The sequence below is a fragment of the Cervus canadensis genome, chromosome X (assembly GCF_019320065.1).
Source record: "Cervus canadensis isolate Bull #8, Minnesota chromosome X, ASM1932006v1, whole genome shotgun sequence".
NCBI lineage: Eukaryota > Metazoa > Chordata > Mammalia > Artiodactyla > Cervidae > Cervus > Cervus canadensis.
The window spans coordinates 110126652-110148737 of record NC_057419.1 but is presented as its reverse complement, the minus strand read 5'-3'; the positions used below and the strand labels follow the sequence as shown (position 1 = coordinate 110148737).

General features: G+C 38.9%; 1 protein-coding gene across 1 annotated transcript in view; it reads right to left on the bottom strand.

Annotated features, from left to right (window-relative positions):
• The window catches only part of MCF2 (MCF.2 cell line derived transforming sequence), a 117853-nt gene that overhangs the window by 72201 nt on the left and 23566 nt on the right, over nucleotides 1-22086 (bottom strand). The window contains exons 2-4 of the mRNA XM_043459816.1: nucleotides 13234-13302; nucleotides 8985-9099; nucleotides 7683-7773 (exon numbers count right to left, since the gene is read on the bottom strand). Of these exons, the coding sequence (XP_043315751.1) occupies nucleotides 7683-7773; nucleotides 8985-9099; nucleotides 13234-13302 (275 nt within the window). The remainder of the gene's footprint in view (nucleotides 1-7682; nucleotides 7774-8984; nucleotides 9100-13233; nucleotides 13303-22086) is intronic.

Sequence of the window (22086 nt, the reverse complement as noted above, 5' to 3'; positions counted from 1 at the left end):
GAACCTGTGAATATGTTACAAGGCAAAAGGGACTCTGTAAATGTGATTAAGTTAAGAATCTTCAGAGCTTTCCTGGTGGTTCAAATGGTAAAGAAACTGCCTGTAATGTGGGAGACCCAGTTTTGATCCCTGGTTGGGAAGATCCCCTGGAGAAGGACATGGCAACCCACTCCAGGTATTCTTGCCTGGAGAACTCCATGGACAGAGGAGCCTGGAGGGCTACAGTCCATGGGGTCGCAAAGAGTTGGACATGACTGAGCGACTAACACCTCACCTCACCTTCTGATGGGGAAATGATCCTGGATTATCAGGGTGGGAACAATGTAATCACAAGTAGAGTTATTAAACAGAGGGAGGCACTAGAATCAGAGAAGATGTAACAACAGAAGCAGAGGTCAGAGTGATACAGGGCCATGAGCTAAGAAATGTGGGCAGCTTCTAGAAACTAGAATGTCAAGGAAACATTATCCTCTAAAGCCTCAGAAGCCCTGTTGATATCTTGGCCGTAGCCCAGTGAGACTCATTTGGACTTCTGACCTCCAGAACTGTAAAATACATTTGGGTTATTTTGAGCTACTAAGTTTGTAGTAATTGGTTACAGCAGCAACAGGGAACTAATACGCTAAGCTTTTGTGATGCTAAGTAATTCTTCAAGAAATTCTAGTGTATTCTTTGCAAATACAGCTCCAGACCTTTGAGCTTTCCCATTCAGTTTGGGGAAACGATGTTCCTACATTCTCCAGCATGCTTCCTTACAGATCTCTAATCTGGTTGATTATATAAACATGAAAAGGCACAGTTTCTATTTTCGCCCAAATAAACCCTAGATTTTAAAACTATAAATCGTCTTTGAGAGCTTGTCAAAAAAGCAAAAGGATGTGAGCAAGGGCCAGCCTTGTTTTCTTTGATTGCGTTTTTCTTTATAGAAAAAAAAAAAAAAAGCATGCAGCATAAGAGAGGAAACGACATTAGTTTTAGGCACTGGTTGCCTAAAACCAGTTTAGTTTAGGCAGTTTTTTTTTTTCTTTTTTGTAGTTCCAACATGTGACTGCTTAAAGGCGCCTCGGTAAAAATGAACATGTTGCCCATCTTCGCAGGGATCAGAGCCATTTCTCCATCTCTGAGACTGGCCCCACCCCAGCCCTGAGGAGCAGCTCCTACCGGTTCTTCAAATTCAGGAGCAGGAGCAAAGAATTCACTTTCTCCTCTTCCCCTCGCAGAGAAGACACTGAATCCCTTCTCTTCATGCCTGCCTTCAGATCACCCAACTATATGGCCTCATGACAGTTAGCACAGCAATAACAACGACCAGAGGCATCACTTGATACATTTCACTACTGAAGCCTGGAAATTAACCTTGCTTAATGTTATTTTATGCAGCATCTAAAACAGGCCTTTCACACACCCTCTGCCCCCTTTTCAGTTATCCTAGCTACTTCTTTAAAAACTTTTACAAGTGGCTGATACCACATAAAAGTTTGATTATTTTACTATAAAAACAATTTATACTCCTAGAGCCTTTCCTTTTCATCTTTAGGGCAAAGAAATGGGGTCACAGTAACAGGGAACCCTTTACTGAAAGCCTAGGACATACGCGCCAGGCTTGTTACGTATATTATCCCATGTAGCCTTTGTAACATTGCAGTGAAGTAGGTATTACGGCCTTTCCACAGATGGGCAAACTGAAGCACAGCGTGGTACACTAACTGTTTGCTAGTGGGACACTAACTGCTTGCTAGGAGCACACAGGCCAACCTGAATCCTAAAGCCAAGCTCTTTCCAGGACACTTAACCCTTTTCAGACACATCCTTCACAACGCACACTCTGAATGCATGCTCAGACTGGCTGCCTTACCTTTAGGAATAACTTGACCTTGACATCTACAAAATGGGACAAAAACTAACAGTCAAAACAAATGCTTGAAACAATTTAGCATCACGGAGCCTACTGAACAAAACCATTACAATTTCACATCATTACAGAGTATTAATACTGAGTTGCTGGCATGTGATTGACCTCAATACGGTTGGAACTACCACTTTAGAATATGCTGAGAAAAATCTTATGACCTCAAGCTACAGAGAAGAGTTTCCAATGCTGTGAGCTACTTCTGTACTCATTCTTCCCACACTGAAAGAGTACAGAAAGAAAGAGTTACTCCACAGATCACCAAATCCCTTGCCAAGTGACCTCAGGCGTAGGACACTCCCCAGCAATGCTCTTTCCTTAAGGCTCACCCTTCTTGTCCCATATCCGTTCTCAACAGCCCCCCTCACTTGTTCACGGTCATTGCAATTTCCATCAAGTAGCCAGTAGAAGCCTATCCGTGGACTCTAAGGCCACTTTACCATCCTTCCAGGTGCCACCTATCATAGCCTCCAGAATCAGCCCAACACCAGAGATTCTTCCAAGTCAAACCATGGTGTCACCAGCTGAGTTGCAAATTTTTCACTCTGGTCAAGCTGTATCCATGCAAGCAGAACAAATCTGTCTTCCACTATAGTTCTAGGCTTTAGACTTGATCCAATCAATTTCATTTCAAGCTAGCTGTTCCTACAGACAACTTCAAGTAATTAATTTGAGAGAAAAAGAGAGGAAAGACACCAAGAAAGATAATAGACACATATGCTATTCCTTAAGGTCCAAACAAATGTCATCTCCTGAGGCCTTCCCCACCAGCTAGAAGTTCTTTCATAATAGTTATTTAATAGTTTTTTATGAACATGTCCTACCTTCTCTACTAGATTGAGAGCTCTTTCAGCTCTGTAGCCATTCCACGTTTACCTGTGTAACCCATGTTGTCTGTAGCACAATACTAGATATACCTATTCACTAAGTACTTGTGTGTTGCATTAATTTCTGTGTATATTAAGGTGTGTGTATAAACATAAAGGGCTTCCCAGGTGGCACTAGGGGTAAAGAGCCTGCCTGACAATGCAGGAGACATATGAGATGCAGGTTCAATCCCTGGGTCGGGAAGATCCCCTAGAGAGGATATGGTAACTCACTCCAGTATTCTTGCCTAGAGAATCCCATGGACAGAGGAGCCTGACAGGCTACAATCCATGGGGTCACAAAGAGTCAGACACGACTGAAGTGACTGAGCATGCAAGCATGCATATACAGGAAACCAAGTTCAGAACTGAGAAAATATCTATGCATATAAAGGAATTAGGAATCTTCTTAACACTTAAGTCAATTACTTTTTATAACGAAAGTACTAATGTCAGTTGCACCCAACATTGCAAAGCACATACACGGGCATCTCTTGTGCACCATAAATTGTCTGTTAAAAATCTGAAGCTATTATTCCCATAATACACAATCATGTGTAGAGCTGGAGATACAATTTTGTCAAAATAAAAAGATTCATATCCTAAGCTGTAATTTTTAAAATACTATCTTGTGCTAAGAACTTTATTAGAAAATAAACCAGTTACTCACCCATGGATGTTCACTGTCATTCAACAAGAGTAAAATTCTTACTGGTTTATTTCCCTGATCTTACTTTTGATTCCAAGTGTCATTCTGTTCTATGACTGATTGTCACTCTCTCATTTTTTTGGTGTTGCCTTGATTATTTAAATAAGCAGGTATTCTATTTTAAATCATAGCATCAATAACATTATCTTAAGTTTTGAAAGAAAAAGAGCAGCACTGAAAACTGGGCTGATGACCAGTTAATTATTAAATTAGCTATTGTTATTTCACATTTCTCCAAACGACATCTAAATAGCCCATCTGAAATTTGCTGGGAATCTGGTATATAAGTGAACCAATGATGGGAAAATTTGAAAATGTATCTGAAAGAAGAGATTTCTAAATTCTAGCTTATAAATAACAGTGAGTCACTCTTTTTCTTCCTTTAAAAAAAAGGTAGTCAATGGGCTAGAATTCTGCATCTTTAACATTTGAATTTGGGGAAATAATTTTTTTTAATTTGAGGAAAACCTGAAATCAGAAAGAATTCAAATCATCAGACTTAACATTTTTTCACTTGTCCAGTAACATGTAGCCTTTTTAAACACTGATAAAGTCATCTGCAGATCTGTCCATGATACCATAATCTACTTGTCCATGGTGAAAAGAAGGATGAATCCTTTTGTTCGATATTATTTTATTGATAACTAGTGACTTTAAGCTACTCTGCCAAATGAGTCAATATTGTTCATACACTCTTAAATAAATACCATGACGAAGGATGCTTCCTCATAAATTTGATCACATTTAGATCTTGATGCCTTAACGTTCCCCTACGTCCATATCACAGTAATCACATCAATGCAATCCACGCAAATCCGAGTCTCCACTCTCGCCCTCCATCCTGAAAAGCCCCATTCAGCAGTTTGTGCTATAGCACCATGCTGCAGCATTCCTGCACTTGAACTTGGGAACGGGCTTTCCAGGACTGCAGGCAGAGCCCTTACCGCATTCCTTCTGAACCTCATCTTGCCTCTCGGGGGAGTTGCTTCTGCCATCCCGCCTATACACAACAACACGCTTCTTTTCCAATTGTCAATGCAACATTGATGAAATATGAGCTGCGTCTTAGGTAGTATTTAAAAGCGGCAGCCAAAAATCTTTATCAAACAAAGCTACCGTGGCTGCTTCCATTACCACCCTGGCAGCGCTGCAAAAAAAAAAAAAAAAAAAAAAAAAAACCCACTATCTCCGATTAGTCAGCTGACAGATCCTTTCCTACTGCTCATTGTAATTCAGAGTCCACACATTCCCCCAATTACTTAGCCTGATTGAACCTCATGGATTAGCTGGTGCTGGACTGCTCAGGAAGATCAGGCTTTTCCTAAGAGTGGAGGAAGAAGAAAAAAAAAAACTGTCCTCTTAGGGGCTAGATGGGGCTGGCTTTCTCTGCGCAATTTGATTTTTAAGGTGGAATGCTAAGAATCTTTGTGAAGGTAGTATTAACTGATATCTTTATTCTTGCCCTATCCCCCTATGTAACTTGAAATTCAATTCTGTTTATTATTATTATTATTATTAAATTCTATTCTGGGTTTAAGCCTGGGAAAGGTTAATAGTTTGTGGGATTTTGTCCCGATGATAATCTAAAAAGAACAGAACATACAAACTTTCTGAGACGGGTAGGATTCTCTACCGAAGGAACATTTCCCCAAAACATGTAACTAAAAAAAAAAAAATATATATATATATATATAGTCTCCTATCATTATGAAGTATAGCCTAACTGCATAGTTTCTTTAAGAATCTAGAAATTAAGGTCTTCAAATTGAATCATATAATTACTTCACAGACACTAGTTTAAAATAATATACCAAAGACAGTTAGACCTATCTATACAATGGCTGTTTTCACCAGAAATTCTTTCTGAACGTCAACTTTTGCTCTTGAAATTAGCTTGTATTCAATATTTACCTCTACTGCAAACAGTGTCCAATGGGCAAACAGTGTCCAATGGTTGAGATATAATTAATGTGCTTTTAAGTATGGGTATAGAGTCTATACCATAAGCAGAAACATTTAAAATATTTAAATAAAACAACGCTGAAACTAATCTATAGCCAGTCAGATGTCCTCATCACCTGCACCCCCACTCCTGCCTGGCAATTATGCAAATAAAGGGACCTTGGATGCAGAGCTCTTTGCTGGGCAGACTTCTCAATTTCCCACTGAGAGAGCATCCCTAGGAAACAGAAAGGGGAGCATCACTTCCAAGAAACAAGTCATTATTCCTTTATTGACTCCAAATCAGTAGTGCTGTGCTGTGATTAGTCGCTCAATCGCGTCCGACTCTTTGTGACCCTATGTACTGTAGCCTGCTAGGCTCCTCTGTCCATGGGGATTCTCCAGGCAAGAATACTGGAGTGGGCAGCCGTTCCCTTCTCCAGGGGATCCTCCCAACCCAGGGATGGAACCCAGGTCTCCCGCATTGCAGGCAGATTCTTTACCATCTGAGCCACCAGCAAAGCAGTATCAAGACCCAGTTTCAAAACTGACGCCATATGCCAACCAGTCACTCAGTGAAAATTAATTTCATCAAACAAGTAGTTTTGGCCAAAAAGAAAAAAAAAAGCTGGGCTGGGTGATTTTAAAAATGCCTTATTATGACAAGTGCTATATTTAGTGTTAAATAATTGATTCTTATCATGAACTAAAGTTTGTTCAACAAGCCCAAGGACTGATCCTAAAGGCCAGGGCATGATAAATACCTGGATAAATATCATTCAGCCCCACTGATAGGAGTCTGTAGTACATGGAGGGCAGATGTATTCTCTCCAAAGGAATTTTACCTTTTTCTTAAAAAAAATTATTAATGTATTTGTGTATCCACAAGTCGTTTGGAAAATGATAGGAAGCAGCAAGTGGAAAGGTCACCAACTAGAATTTATGAAAATTCAATTCTGGTTATCTAGCTATCTGACCTTGGATTCATCACATAACCTTTCCAAAATGCATATTGTATATCAATATAATTCCCTCATCTATAGGACAATTTATAAAGACATCCACCCATAGGACTTAATCAGGAAACAGAGAGAATCAACATTACTTAATAAATGTGAAAGTGTTTAAAAAAGCAAAAATGTATTATATAAATTCGACGTTTTACTATTTTATTTTGGTGATTTTCATGAATCTGGTATTAATTCTTCTCTCCTCTGTTTTAAGAAATAAAAAAACTACCATACTGACTTGTTCAAGATGAAGAATAATTCATAATGGGTATGAAAATAATAATGATCTCATTCATGATACCGTGTGTCAGTGTATTTCTTATACTCGTCAGCAAGTTAGTAGAACAAAAAAGAACACTGGTTCAGAAGTCCAGCAACTTAGATTTCTGTCTTGGCTTCACAACTAAACCAACTGCCTCTGGTGGGTGTGGCCTCTGTGTCCGTTGGTTGTGAGATGAAGGAAGAATTTCATTGGCTGATGATACTGAACTCTCAAAGAAAAACATGGATTGATTCCCAGCTTCTCTGGTCTGATAGAGCAAGTTGACCACATGGCACTTCCACAGACAGCCCCACTCTTACCAGCTCAGGAAGAGCCTATGGGTTCCTCACCTCCCTCTTTTCTATGAAAGAACTGTCAGACAATATCCAGATGAGCCTAATAATGTAAAAAGATCATCTCAGCTGTGGGCAAGACTGCATCTCTCATACTGTCTCCTTTAGGGACTCTCTGGGTCTTGGGGAGCTGGGGACTAGACTCTAATTGGGGAGATACATCATTTTGCAGGTGACTCCGTACCCTCTCTGTCCCAGGGGAAAGAAAAATCTAGAAAGATACACACCAAAATGTTAAAAAGTGCTTATTTCTGGATGGTTGGATTATTAACTATTGTTTTAAACCTCCTTCTTTATACTTTTCAATATACAATGTGTATACAACATGGTTATTGCTGTTTTATAAAAAGTTCACATAAAAAACTGCCTTGCTTTGAAAGGCATAGGAGACCATGAATCTCTTCTCACTCAACTTGAACCATTAACTACTCATTCTTTACTATAAGGTTTTCTATTGAGTAGAGTTGTTCAGCTCAATCTTCTTTACCAGTTCTTCTCTCTAGTTTCCCACCTCTCCATTCCATCTATTTTTTTTAGCCTCCATCAGAATAAAAATAATCTGTACCCCCACAAACAGAAAGTATAATGCAAAACAAAAATAAGAAGTTACTATAGAATAAATTGGTACTTACTGAGATTTTCTGGAGAGATGTTTTGAGAGAAGACCAGGTATCCAATCTTCGATCAAGAATAATGGTAAATCGGGAGTCAGATCCATTTTGCCTAGAAGATAAGAGGAAATAATATGTTTTTCTTAATAGTAACCCAACTTTGCTAAATATGTCCTTACTTCTGATTATTTCATTTACATGTGACGTCTGGCCTGAAGACAGATTTGGGAAGCTATCACAAGGTGCTACAATGAAAAATCAATTTAATTCCATATTCTACTACAATTTAAAATTTCTTTTTGCCACTTATGTCAATCTTTTAAACAGGTAAGTGCCACTAAAATGGATTTGGAATACTGTGATTTGGGGCATGGGAAAACATTATAGACAGCTGTCCTTCATGACATCAGATTTAACTTCACGGCAATCCATCATAAGTCAATGATCCATTAATTCATTCAGAAAAACACTGTTAAATCTCTTGCCTGTTCCTTGAGGGAAGGCAGCGTAATGCATAATAAAACTTTTATTTGCCGTAAAGAGACCACTTTCAAGCTTTAAGAGGTACAGTGTAAATTTTGTTTTCTGGGATTTGATTTTTGTTCGTGCGTGCTTAGTCACATCGGTCGTGTCCGACTCTTTGCGACCCCATGGGCTGTAGCCTACCAGGCTCCTCTGTCCATGGGATTTTCCAGGCAAGAGTACTGGAGTGGGTTGCCATTTCCTTCTCCATTTTGTTCATGAGACTCTTCATAATATTACCATTTTAGATTAACGCCTTCTTAGAATTCAGGATTAATAACCAGAAAACATTTCCTTTAAAAAACTTGTTTGCAAACTAAATAAAATCTTTAAGGGAGCTTCTGAAACTTTCCCCTTAAAGCATTCTCATCTCAAATGATTTCTAATATCAAGAAGTTACTCCTAATCCATTTCAATATAACTTTTAAGTCTATTTAACTTTGTCTTCTTATTTTATCCTTGGAAGAAATGAAGAATAGCTGTCTAGCTATTGGCTAGTGACAGTTTCTTTTAGACTTTAAAGTATGATCATCATTTTCAACCTATGTTCTTCTACATGGGGACAAATACTTCTTGGTCCCCAATTTTGTTTTCATAGATCCTCAGTATGATTTTTATAGCAATTTAAGTAGTGGTCAGCTTCTGCTTCTAAGTTATTTCTTATCTATTCTGAAAGTGAGTCTTATAAATCATTTACAGTAATAATAGCCACACTAAAACATCATTTTCTTGTTATTACACTCAAATAGGTATCCAAAAAAGAAACCAAATTGAAAAAAACAATGTAATGAAATGCTGTACCTTGCAATAGACGTCAAGTAAGTCAGTACTTTTGCTATAACTTCTTCTGGTATGCATTTGAAATTACAATTTTCTGGAAATGTAATGATCCAAGCATCATCCTTTCCCCGGCCACCTAAAACAGTATCAAAAACCAAGTTAACATTTATGTCACAACAATGTAAAATAGAGGATTTTAGATTTGAGAGGAGTGATAAGAAGACAGGTTGGGGCCAGTGCAACTTTTATAAGGATGATGACCTCCACAGAAACCAAAATGGCACCATGCTCCTGCTTAAGTGCAAAAAGTGGCAGGGTGGGGCACTTATTCGGGGGCCAATGATTAAGGCTTCCGATGCAGGGTGAGAGTTCAATCTCTGATCGGGGAACTAATATCTCACATGCCATGTGGCATGGCTAAAACGTTTTTTAAAAATGCAACAGGGTGGTTTTGAAATTGAAAAGAAGAAGGAAAGAAAAGGAGAGAGGGGGGAAAGACAAAAGAAAGAAAGGAAGAGTGAAAGGAGGGAGGAATAAGAGACAGCAAAATGAGGAAAAAATGTCATGGAATGTGTGTAATAAACAGAGTTGAAAATATCACTGATTCCTCATATTGGACAACCATGGGTATTGGAAAATAACTGTTTCTATACCAATACTATGAGTTTAAATTCAAAATGAGTCACTGACAGCTTGATAACAAGTGGAAACCTTGAAAAAATTGACCCCTTAGAGTCATGGTGAACATGAAAGAGTATAGTAAACAAACTACAGGTAATAAGTAATGTTCTAACAGATTGGTGGAAGAAACAACATAAGGAATAATAGCGACAATGGTATAGGAATCTTACTAATGCAAAGAAAGAAAGACCACAAAGTATAAAATTCAGTGTTCATCCCACTCCACGGCCCTCTACACAGCCTAGAGGATTGAGAATGAAAGCCATCTAAGTGCAGGGGTGAACCTTCCATGTGCCTGAGGTCCCATTCTATAGTCAGCCTAACACCTGGGCACAGAGTAGGTGCTCAATACATTTTTAGTGTTAAATGGAAGTTGAAGGATTATTTTAGGAGGCAAGTTGTAGGGTGGCCTTTGAATCTGGCTTGCTAAAAGAAAACTTTTGAGAGATTTTGTTGTAATTCATATTTGGCTGAATTTAAGTGAATAGAGATATAAGATATAAAAAAATTCAGTATGCAATAAAACTATGACAAAGGCAAAGGAGATAAAGTAGAATGATAACACAACTAATTCCAAAAGAAAGCAAAAATGGAAGGGAAAAACAAAGAACTAACAAGACAAATAGAAAACAAATTGTAAAATGATAGATTTAAACCAAGCCACATGCATAATTATGTTAAATGTAAATGATTTTGACACTTCAATTAAAAGTTAGATATAGTCTAACTGGATAAAACAATCAAGACCCAACTATATACTGTCTACGAGAAACAGACTTTAAATATAAAGGCACAATGCATTAAAAGGAAAAAGATGGAAAAAGATATATCATGCTAATTAGTCCAAAAGAGACTGTCTAATATCAGACCAAATAGATTTGTCAAAATTAGAAGATCATTTGATAATCAAACAGTGGTAAATTCATCAAGAGGACATAATATTCCTAAGTGCTTATGTATCTGATAACAGAGCTTCAAAATACAAGAAACAAAATGGATAGAGCTCCAAGGAGAAATAAACAAATTCACAATTTTAGTCAGAAATTTCACCACCCCTCTGCATAACTGATAGAAGGAGTAGCTGGGAAATTCACTAGGAAACAGTACACCTGAACAACAATTTCACCACAGTGACTTAAGGGATGTTTCTAGAATACTCTATCCAACAAAAGCAGAACACACATTTTCCACTAGAGCACTTGGGAAAAGGTCAAATTCATTCCTTGCCTTAATCTTTCTCAACAGAAACTTAAGGGAGGGTCCCCATTCCCATAGTACTTTTTTAATCAGACTAGACCAAAGTAATGAATCAAACTAGACCAAAATAATAAATCAAATGATGATAAATCTTTACAACATTCTAGACGTAAAGAGCAAGATGAAGAAAGATAATCATGGAAAATGATGGCATCCACCCAAGAATTTTAAAGGAACTCAAAGGAGACACTGTACAACTATGAACCAAGAGACTTAGCCAAGCAAGAAACAAGGGGCCTCTATAGATAGGGTATGGTGTAGAACTAGGAATATAAATAATATATAACATATAATGCAACATATATATGTTAGACTTGCCGAGCAGTATTTAGGCAAACTATACCTACCAAAGGAAAGAATGTTGGTTCTTATAAGGGTAGATTCTCATCAACTAATCAATAAACTTGTTATCACCACTGAGTACCCACAAGTGTTGCTGCAGCTGTTGTTGTTTAGTCGCTAAGTCATGTCTGACTCTGTGCGACCCCATAGACCACAGTCCATCAGGCTCCTCTGTCCATGGGGTTTTCCAGGCAAGAATACTGAAGTGGGTTGCCATTTCCTCCTCCAGGGGGTCTTCCCTTATCAGGGATCGAACCCACATCTCCTGCACTGGCAGGCAGGTTCTTTACCACTGAGCCGCCAGGGAAGCACAAGTGCTGTAGGTACTAGGTAGTAGACATGTGAGAAAAGAAAGGAGATATTGATATTCTAAATAGGGAGGTTTTTGTCATTTTTAACATTGGGAACCCTTTCTTCAAAAGAAACGATAGACAAGACGTATTTTGAAAACTACAAAGATCAGATAAGAAAGGAAATTATGGAGAGGGATCTAGATTGGGAAACAGGTCCCGAGGGTGTTTCCATTTGAACACAATTTTAAAAACACTGAGGAGCTTCTGCAAAATCCCTTAATCTAATAGTGAAAGCCTATCACACAATTATACCACTTATAAAATAAAAACATAAAACCTCATTAAGTCACCACTAATTCACAATTACTGCTAATTCTAATCATTAAAGCAGAAGCCAGATGGAAGTGTCCAATTAGGATCATCTATAAAGTAATTGCTCATTTGGTAAACCAAGCACGTAGGTATCATTTTAGGAGAAATAATTTAACTACTTAAAAGGAATAAGATGGTCTCTTGTACTCTCAACACCTAAGAAACATTTTCATACAAACAACACATATACTTGTAAACTGTTCTTATCCATTTAATACTATAAATATAATGTTTAATGGCATAGTTCAAGTTACTCTAACACCTGAAACGAATTTGCTTGTCCTTAAGCAAAGTTTCCCCTAGATATCTGACCAGATTAAAACAAGAGGAGTGGTTTCCTATTGCTGTATCTCTAAAAATATGTAATGCTACTGAGCAGTTTTATTCACAAGAGTGAAAAGGTGCAAGCAACCCAAATGTCCACCAATGGATGAATGGATAAACAAATTAACTCATCATAGAATGGCATATTCTTCAGCCTTAAAAAAGGAAGGAAATTCTGATATATGCTACAGCATAGAAAGACCTGGAGGACATTATGCAAAATGAAAAAAGCTAGTCACAAAAAGACAAATACAGCATGAGTTCACTCATATGAGGCACCAAGAATAGTCAAATATGTAGATACAGAAAGTATCAATATAACAGTAATTACCAGGGGTTAAAGGGAGGGGGGAACGAGGGGTTATTTTTCAACCAGTAGAGAGTTTCAGTTTTATGAGACAAGAAGAGTTCTGGAAATGGATGGTGGATGGATGGCTGTATAACAATGTGAATGTATTTAATACCACTGAACTATACACTTAAAAATAGTTAAGAAGGTAAATTTTATATGTATCTCATAATACATACATTATTCACAATTTTTAGAAATAATACACAAATGCATGTACATTTTAGAAAAGTCAACTTTTTGTCATGTGTACGCTGCTTAATTAGGGTGACTCACAGCATTTTTAATGAACATTTAAGTCATCAGAGCTATGGCAGCAGGGAAAACCTCAGAGAAATCTGTGGCCGCCCTCTCACTCAGCCTGCACCCACCTAAGGAGATGGATCCCACTTTCACTCATCATGGATTGCTAAAGATGTTCCCGAGTGTCCAGTGTACAAGGCTGGTAAGCCTGGTTTTAATCACATATCTAAACATATTTAAAACCTCTAGTTATTCTCTAAATGTCCATTTCTTTAGCAACTACATGCACAACGCATAAATGTTTATTAAAATATAAAAATTATATAGCCACCTATAAGAAGGACCAAATTAACTTTGTTAATGGATTCAAACATGTATCTGATCTTAATATATGAAAATGTCTGCTTACCAGACAGGAAGGCGATGTCTTGCATTAAGAAGTGGCTGATGTCCTTTACACAGGGAAGCACTTCGTCTTCTGTGACAAATGAGAAAGGGAGAGAAACAATAGGCACATTAGAGAACAGCCAGAAATGCACAGGGGATTTCTTAGCGTGCAGGAAAGAACTCTGGGGGTCCCGAAGATCTGCCTCCGCAGATGCAAGGCCGACCTTCTTCTCTTTACTCCTCTCAGCCACCTAAGAAGGAAATCACACTCTGGACAGTGTCACTGGATAAATAAGACCAGTTGTCCTCATTCTCAGAATCTATGCCTGGGACATAAACTACTCTCAGTGACCAAAAAGCCAGGGGCAAAAGTCCAAACTCTAGGACATCTGGATTTATCTAAAGGGTAGAGAGAAACGAAGAGACACTGTAGCATAGTGCATTCTACTTCTGATAATGCCTTTCACTCTGCAAAGCTTTATTAGTGATTACAAAGCATTTTTCGGGTCCTTTATTGCATTGGATCCTTAAAAAACCCTGGAGAAAGCTATTATTATCCCATCTTACAGGTCAGGAAAAGTGTCAGAGATCGAGTATAAAGCAGTGGTTAAACATACAGCTTTTGAGTCCAAGAGACCTGAATTCCAATCCCAGCTTGCTGCATATACTGGCTCTAAAAACATGTACAAGTTACTTAGCCTCTCAGAGTCTCAAGTTTCCTTACCTGTAAACTGGCCATAATAATATATACCTCACAGGGTGCTGTGCCAACCAAATGCAAAATAACTGGCATAAGAGTCAATGTTCCTTGAACAGCAGCCTATTAACTCATCTTTGACCATTAGAGGTGGGACACATCCATGTGATCTTCAATATATTTTAGTTGTCCCAGATCTTAAGTGCTAATTTGTAACGTTCAATTCTAGTGAACTCCACAGGGGCCCCAGATCAAAGTCCACTACCTGCCTCTGGTCCATGAGCCAGGATAACTTTTTCAAAGAAAACGGGCCATCAGACTCGGCTATTCTGGATCATTGGTTTTAATGCCTGTGGTTCCACATTTCTCAGAGAAGCCATGTTTTCCCCCTTGCCCACTGATACAGAGGGCCTTCAAAGACCTGGTCTCTGGTGGTGTCAGGCTGATGACACATTCCCCTTCTTGGCGATCTTCAGATCATAGCATGTGGAGGGCTTGTATCCAGGCCCATCCTGCTCAAGGGCATTGCACACACAAGTTCTCAAATGACCCACACTAGACAGTGGAACAGGGGCTCTGTTACAGAGCCATACACACACATACAAAATTTGAAACATAAAGAAATGCATTGACCAATTTTTTTTCATTTTTTTTCATTTATTTATATTAGTTGGAGGCTAATTACTTTACAATATTGTAGTGGTTTTTGCCATACATTGATATGAATCAGCCATGGATTTACATGTGTTCCCCATCCTGAAAGATAAGTTCAGTTGCTCAGTAGTGCCTGAATCTTTGCAACCCCATGGACTGCAGCACGCCAGGCTTCCCTGTCCATCACCAACTCCCGGAGCTTGCTCAAACTCATGTTCATCGAGTCGGTGATGCCATCCAGCCATCTCATCCTCTGTCATCCCCTTCTCCTCCTGCCTTCAATCTTTCCCAGCATCAGGGTCTTTTCCAGGGAGTCAGTTCTTTGCATCAGGTAGTCAAAGTATTGGATCTTCAGCTTCAGCATCAGTCCTTCCAATGAAGGATGAGATGGGAGATAGTGCAAAAGGACTAGAACTTTCTCTGCTCTCAGAGGCCTGCACAAGTGGCAATGTTCTATCATTTAGATGAGAGCATTAGGCATTAAAATATTCCTACATAATAAGACCCAATTTCCTCCCTGCTCTGATCAGTAGAAATAACTATCAAGATAAATGGATAAATTTGATGTCAGGTGGCAGATCTGGAAATACTAATATCTGCAACCTGATTCTTCCCATACCATTCAGGCTGTTGCATAGTTACAGAAACTACGTCTATTTACTCTACATTTTAAAAAAAATCCATTCATGTAGTAAGAGAGGCATCAGGGCATAAAATAAAAGGCCGAGGGCTAGGAGTGGGAGGACTGGACCTGATGCTGGCTCGGCCATTGAGCAGCTCTAGGGTCTGGGGCAAGTCACCTCCACCCCTCACTCATTACCCACCACGGGCAATACAAGTGCTCCAAGGCTCCAGACAGTTTGAGATCCAACAACAGGTAAAATCCATAGACAGAAGGAAAACACCCTGATATTTCTATCACAAAATGTCTTCCACAATTGTGCCAACAAAATCACATTTCAACACTAACACAAAAGGACAAAACAACGGTTAAAAGAAACAGACTCACAGGGATAGAGAACAAACTAGTTGTTAGCAGTGGGGAGGAGAAAGGGGGAGGGGCAGCATGGGGGGAGGGGATTACGAAGTAAAAACCAGTATGTATATAATAAATAATCAGCACAGGAAATGCAGCCAATATTTTATAATAACTTTAAATGCAGTATAACCTTTAAAATTTTTGAATCACTATATTTTTCACCTGAAACTTGTATTATAAATCAACTACACCTCAATTTAAAAAAATGGTTAAAAGAGAAGCTGGTACTATTAAGGTTGGTCAAAAAGTTCATTTGGGTTTTTCCATGGCATCTTACAGAAAAACCCAAAGAGACTTTTTGGTCAACCCCAACATTTTAAGGAAGGATCACATTCTCGGTTGAAAACAGGGTGAAGGGAGAGGAGATAGCAGGAACAGGAAACAGAAGCCACGGGGTTATCACTGAGCAGCCACAAAAGACACGGAGGGCTTGTTGCTGAGAACAAAGAAATAGAGTTCAGAGAAAGCTGACACTGAGTTAAACCCAACTTTGTATCTAACCTCTTGAATTTCCACACAGATTTCCCTCAGAAATGTAAAAATGAGAACAGATATGGTTTAGGATGTTACTCTTGATGACCCTTTAAACTCTTTTACTCCAGAGCATGAGAAACAAAAAGCCCAGGTCACTAAAGCTGGATCAGATCCACATTACAGCGTGTTCCTTGTTGACCAGATTTATATTTGATATAAGACTTGCAGAGCTGCCCCATGTGGAAAATTCAATTGCTCAAAAATGAAAGGCGTGCATTCTCCTTACTTTGGACTAGTTGTGAAACCCCAAAAGGACTGGTTGGGAAAACAAAACAAAAAAGCACTAACAGGATAAATTGGGAGATTGGGATTGACATATATACACTGCTGCTGCTGCTAAGTCACTTCAGTCGTGTCCGACTCTGTGAGACCCCATAGACGGCAGCCCACCAGGCTCCACCGTCCTTTGGATTCTCCAGGCAAGAACACTGGAGTGGGTTGCCATTTCCTTCTCCGATGCACCAAAGTGAAAAGTGAAAGTGAAGTCGCTCAGTCGTGTCCGACTCTTAGCGACCCCATGGACTGTGGCCTACCAGGCTCCTCCGTCCATGGGAGTTTCCAGGCAAGAGTACTGGAGGGGGGTGTCATTGCCTTCTCTGATATATACACTACTAAGTATAAAATTCCGGAGGAGGGCATAACGAACACCCTCGAAAACACCCTGATGGAACACTCTTCATTGAAAAGCTCTGCTGAAGAACCATGTGACTACACAATCAAACACAATCAAGGATAGATTGAAGACAAGACAAAGAGAGTGCTTGTCAACTCTTTCAGTCCATACATTTAATCAGGAAGCAACAGAGGCAAGCTTTTATTGCCTTGGCTATCAATTGCAAACTCAATCTCTAATATTTCTTTTATAATATAAAAGGTAGTTGTGCAAATGAGAATACAAGCTCAGAATTCAAATATGAAGAATTTTAGAAGTCCTAAAAGGTGTGGAAATAAATAATATATTTAGGATGGCTTGCAGAGGAGGAAGGTAAACCCATCCAATTAGTTGATTCATTTTGGTGGTGTCACATGCAGAAAACAAACAAACAAACAAAAAACACTTGTCACCTTAATACAGGGTGCCCTTTATAGTTTTTAAAGATTTATTTTGCATCCATTTGTTTTTTAAAAACAAATATTTCTTGAGCACCTACTAAGTGCCGGATTCTATTCTAAACTGTGGATAGATGTTCTGGGTAACAGTAAAGATTCACAATCAAAAAATTTTGTGAACTACTGGGGTTTAAGCATACTGCAACATTCCCCAGGAAACACAAACACACAGCATGCAATTCCTCCTTGGGTATGGGCTATGTATGCAGTGTTTCCCAAACCTATTCATTCAGGTACTTCTTTGGTTGGTTGGTTGGATAGTTGGTTGGTTAATTGGTTAGTTGGTTAGTTTTTTCCCTTCAGAGTAAAAGAGAAGACAAACAGAAAGCAACAGAGAGCTACACCAACTCCATGTAAAGAAGCACTTGTTTTAAAAGTCAGAACACCCTATAGATGAAATGACTGCCGTGGTAGCTAGAGAAGCCCTTTCCCATCACTAACAGCATTGAAACAAATGCCAAGCAACTCTGTAGAAAGGAGACTAGAGAGAACAGTGGAGCATGTAGGTGGATTTGAGTAAATGATCTTTCGTATCCTACTTCTCCAAGAGTCTATGCCTCCATGAACTGAATATGTGCTACCATTCCAAGGCATTTAAATTCTACTGAGTTTATTAATGACTCTTATAGGGGAAATGATGGTTTATTTGATATCTACAAGCATTCTCATTTGATAGAAAGCGTTTTTACTCCCCACTCTGGTGTATAACAGCTATAATTCCAGCCGTTGAGCTTTACTTCCTAGTGACATGCTCTCATGTACATTTATCCCGTCCCTGGGGGTTCTGTTCCTATCCCATAGAAAAATATGAGTCCTGAACCATGCTGCATATATATGCCATTCTGTACAAGCACCAGAGAACCAGGGCAAATATTAACTGCGTAAGAGAGCAAATAACTCTGCTCTATCTTTTCTGAAAAATAAGATCGCAAAAACAGGGCATATATGTCTAGTAGTCATGTATGGATGTGAGAGTTGAACTATAAAGAAAGCTGAGCACTGAAGAATTGATGCTTTTGAATTGTGGTGCTGGAGAAGACTCTGGAGAGTCCCTTGGACTGCAAGGAGATCAAACCAGTCAATCCTAAAGGAAATCAGTCCTGAATATTCATTGGAAGGACTGATGTTGAAGCTGAAACTCCAATACTTTGGCCCCCTGATGGGAAGAGCTGACTCATTTGAAAAGACCCTGATGCTGGGAAAGATTGAAGGTGGGAGGAGAAGGGGACGACAGAGGATGAGATGGTTGGATGGCATCACCGACTCAATGGACATGAGTTTGAGCAACCTCTGGGAGTTGGTGATGGACAGGGAAGCCTGGAGTGCTGCAGTCCATGGGGTCACAGAGAGTTGGACACAACTGAGTGACTGAACTGACTGATAGCTGATTCACTTTGCTGTGTAGCAGAAAGTAACACAACATTGTTAAAGCAAATATACTTCAATAAAAAATGTTTTAAAATGGGACACAAATTAAAATAGAAAAGGAAATAAAGGAAATGTCAACCAGAAAGTTATAATCTCTTTGCCACCACCAATATGAAAACAGAGGGGAAAAGAGCTGTGAATGATTAAAAGTAGCTATTTACTGAGCACCTAGTACTTGCCAGGTTTCATGGGATTTCCCAGGTAAGAATACTGGAACGGCTTGCTATTTCCTTCTCCAGAGGATCTTCCCGATCCAGGGATCGAACCCACGTCTCCTGCTTGACAGGCAGAATGTTTATCATCTGAGACACCAGGAACCACATGGACAGAGGAAACCTGACAGATTACAGTCAATAGGGTCGCAAAGCACCTAACACGACTGAGCGACTAATACACAGTACTTTCCAAGTATGCATAAAGTACTTTGTATGCATTTTCTCTGATCTTACAACAATCCTCCAAGATGGATATTAAAACCCTCACTGTACAGATGAAGTAACAGGCTCAGAGAGGCTCCCATACATGCACTTATTTATGTAAGAAATTCACACAGAGCAATTGCTAGGCACAGGCACTGTTCAGACCCTAGTAGAAGATTCAGAAGTTTTCACAGTGTCATCCATTTGGTTCCCTAACCTTCAGACAGGCAGAAGAATACAATCAGCTCTAATGCAAATTACTAGCTAGATATGGTTTATTAACCTCACATTTTCTTCCAGGAAGAGTTTCATCCCAAACCATATCAAGAATGTTTATAAAACAATCTTTTGCCAGAAATGCCATTATTTTTACAGACTGAAATTCTTTTTGAAGGCTCACTATTGCTGATGTTCCCGACTCAAATAAAACTTGGTTTTGTTTTGAGTCCTAAATCCTGTTGCAAGGCAGATGGGAGTCTATGAGTCTAATTCTTCCCTTTCAATATAAACATCAGATACACTATACCATCTGTAAACAGTAATGACTTCAAACATGCAACAAATTCAAGTGCTGTCTTGACAAGTGTTATGCTTTAAAAGGTGGAACAAATAAACGGGTAATTCTGAAACCATCACAAAATGAATTCCCATTAGACTACGGTAGAACAAACTATGCAGTACTTTGTTCTGCCATATAGGTACAGAATAAAAGACTCACATAATCCTGCACTAACAAAGGAAAACCAAGATTCTTGCTAAACCCCTCTGCTCACAACATCCTCCAATCTATTTTATTCAACTCACCAAACATCTACTGGGTTTTTATTTGTTCCTCCTGCTAGGTGCTGTGGCCAATTGGAATATGAAAGAGTGTCTCACCACAAGCCTAAAAATTAACAGAAGATACAACATCTAAACAACTGGCCATAATATGTAGTACAGTATGTGCTATAATAGAAATACACAATATAGGGTAAAGGAAGGGGAGAAATTATTGCATTGAAATTGAGAGATTAAGAAAAAGGAAGAAAAAAAAAAAAGAAAAAGGAGGATTTCATAGATGAGGTGACATCTGAGCTGAGCCTGGAAAACTGGGTGGGATTCAAATACACAGACAGGGGAATGAAAAAGGACATTCCAAGTAAAAGAAATGAGGCACCAATGCAGGAGTAGGTGAAGGCATCAGAGACTGTATATGCCCTGATATGGGTTGAGTTCAGAGAATGGGATAATCTAACTAAAGCCAGACAGTAAGACTGGAAACAAAAAGTAGAGAACTTTTCCAAGCCTCCAGTGGAGAGCAAGCTTCTGGAAAGCCTCTGATCCAGGATCTCTGCCTTAGCACAAAGGTATTTTCCAAGCAGGCAACACCTACAACACAGTGGTGGGGCTGGAGAAACTGGTGGAGTCTCGAGTCAACTACCAACTCCGGGTATAACCTCAAGACGCCCCAAGACTCAGGTTGTTCATAAGTGCTTGTGCAACAAAACGTGCAGGAAGGAAAAGGGAAAGGAAGTCCAAGGCCCTCTCTCCTGTAGTATAAACTCCAAAGAAAACCTGGCCTGAGTACTAAGATGCCCATTTTTTTTTCAAAAGTTAACATTTTGAAATCTCACATTTGACTCTTTTTCATTCTTCTACCCCAAACCCAATCTTAAGGACCTTAGAACAAATCAGTTAAAGTCGTAAAAGGAAAAACAGGAAATTAAAAAAATTAATTCCCAGACTTCCCTGGTGGCACAGTGGATAGGAATCCACCTGCCGATGGAAGGGACATGGCTTTGATCTCCGGAAGATTCCACATGCTGTGAGGCAAGTGCACCACAACTATTGAGCCTGCACTCTAGAGCCCGTGTTCCACAAGAGAAGCCACCACAATGAGAAGCCTGAGCATGGCAACTAAAGAGAATTTGATGCCCTCACCCCACCTAGAAAAAGCCCATGCAAAGTAACAAAGATCCAGCACTGCCAAAAATAAATAATAAAATGAAGAAATAAAATTAAAAAAATTAATTCCAAAACTCCTTGTAATTAATCAATTAAAAAAAGAATCTACAAAAAATATAAAAACAAGGACCCACTGTATAGTACAGGGAACTATATTTAATATCTTGTGATAACTATAATAGAAAAGAATATGAAAAAGAGTATGTATATATTTGTATATCTGAATCACTTTGCCTTACACCAGAAACTAACAGAACATTGTAAATCAATTATACTGCAATTTTTTACAAAACTGTTTATCCGGTATGATGTCAACTATATAATTAACAAACAAAAACTAAAAAAACTAACTTCAGTGTAACAGGGCTTTTCCTCTGAGCCATAAAAATTGTTTTGGTATATTTTTCACTTTTTTTTGGTAATGATCATGTTCACTTTTTTAAGAGCAGTTTTAAGGTTAACAGCATAATTGAAGGGTAAGTACAGCAATCTCCTATATACGCCCTGCCCCTACATATGCATAGCCCCCGTAATCAACATCACTCATCAGAAAAGTACATTTATTACAACTGATGAACCTTCACTGACACATCATTGTCTCCCAAAGTCCATTGTTTGCATTAGGGTTCACTTTTGGTGATGTAAGTTCTATAGGTTTGGACAAAAGTATAATGACATGTATCCATCATTATGGTATCACACAGAGTATTTTCACTGCCCTAAAATTCCTCTGTGTTCCACCTATTCATCTTTCCCACACACAACCCATGGCAATCACTGGGTTTTTTAAATTGTCTACATAGTTTTGCCTTTACCAGCATGTCTTTTTTTTTTTCATTTATTTTGATTAGTTGGAGGCTAATTACTTTACAATATTGTAGTGGGTTTTGTCATACATTGACATGAATCAGCCATGGAGTTACATGTATTCCCCATCCCTATCCCCCCTCCCACCTCCCTCTCTACCCAATCCCTCTGGGTCTTCCCAGTGCACCAGGCCCGAGCACTTGTCTCATGCATCCCACCTGGGCTGGTGATCTGTTTCAC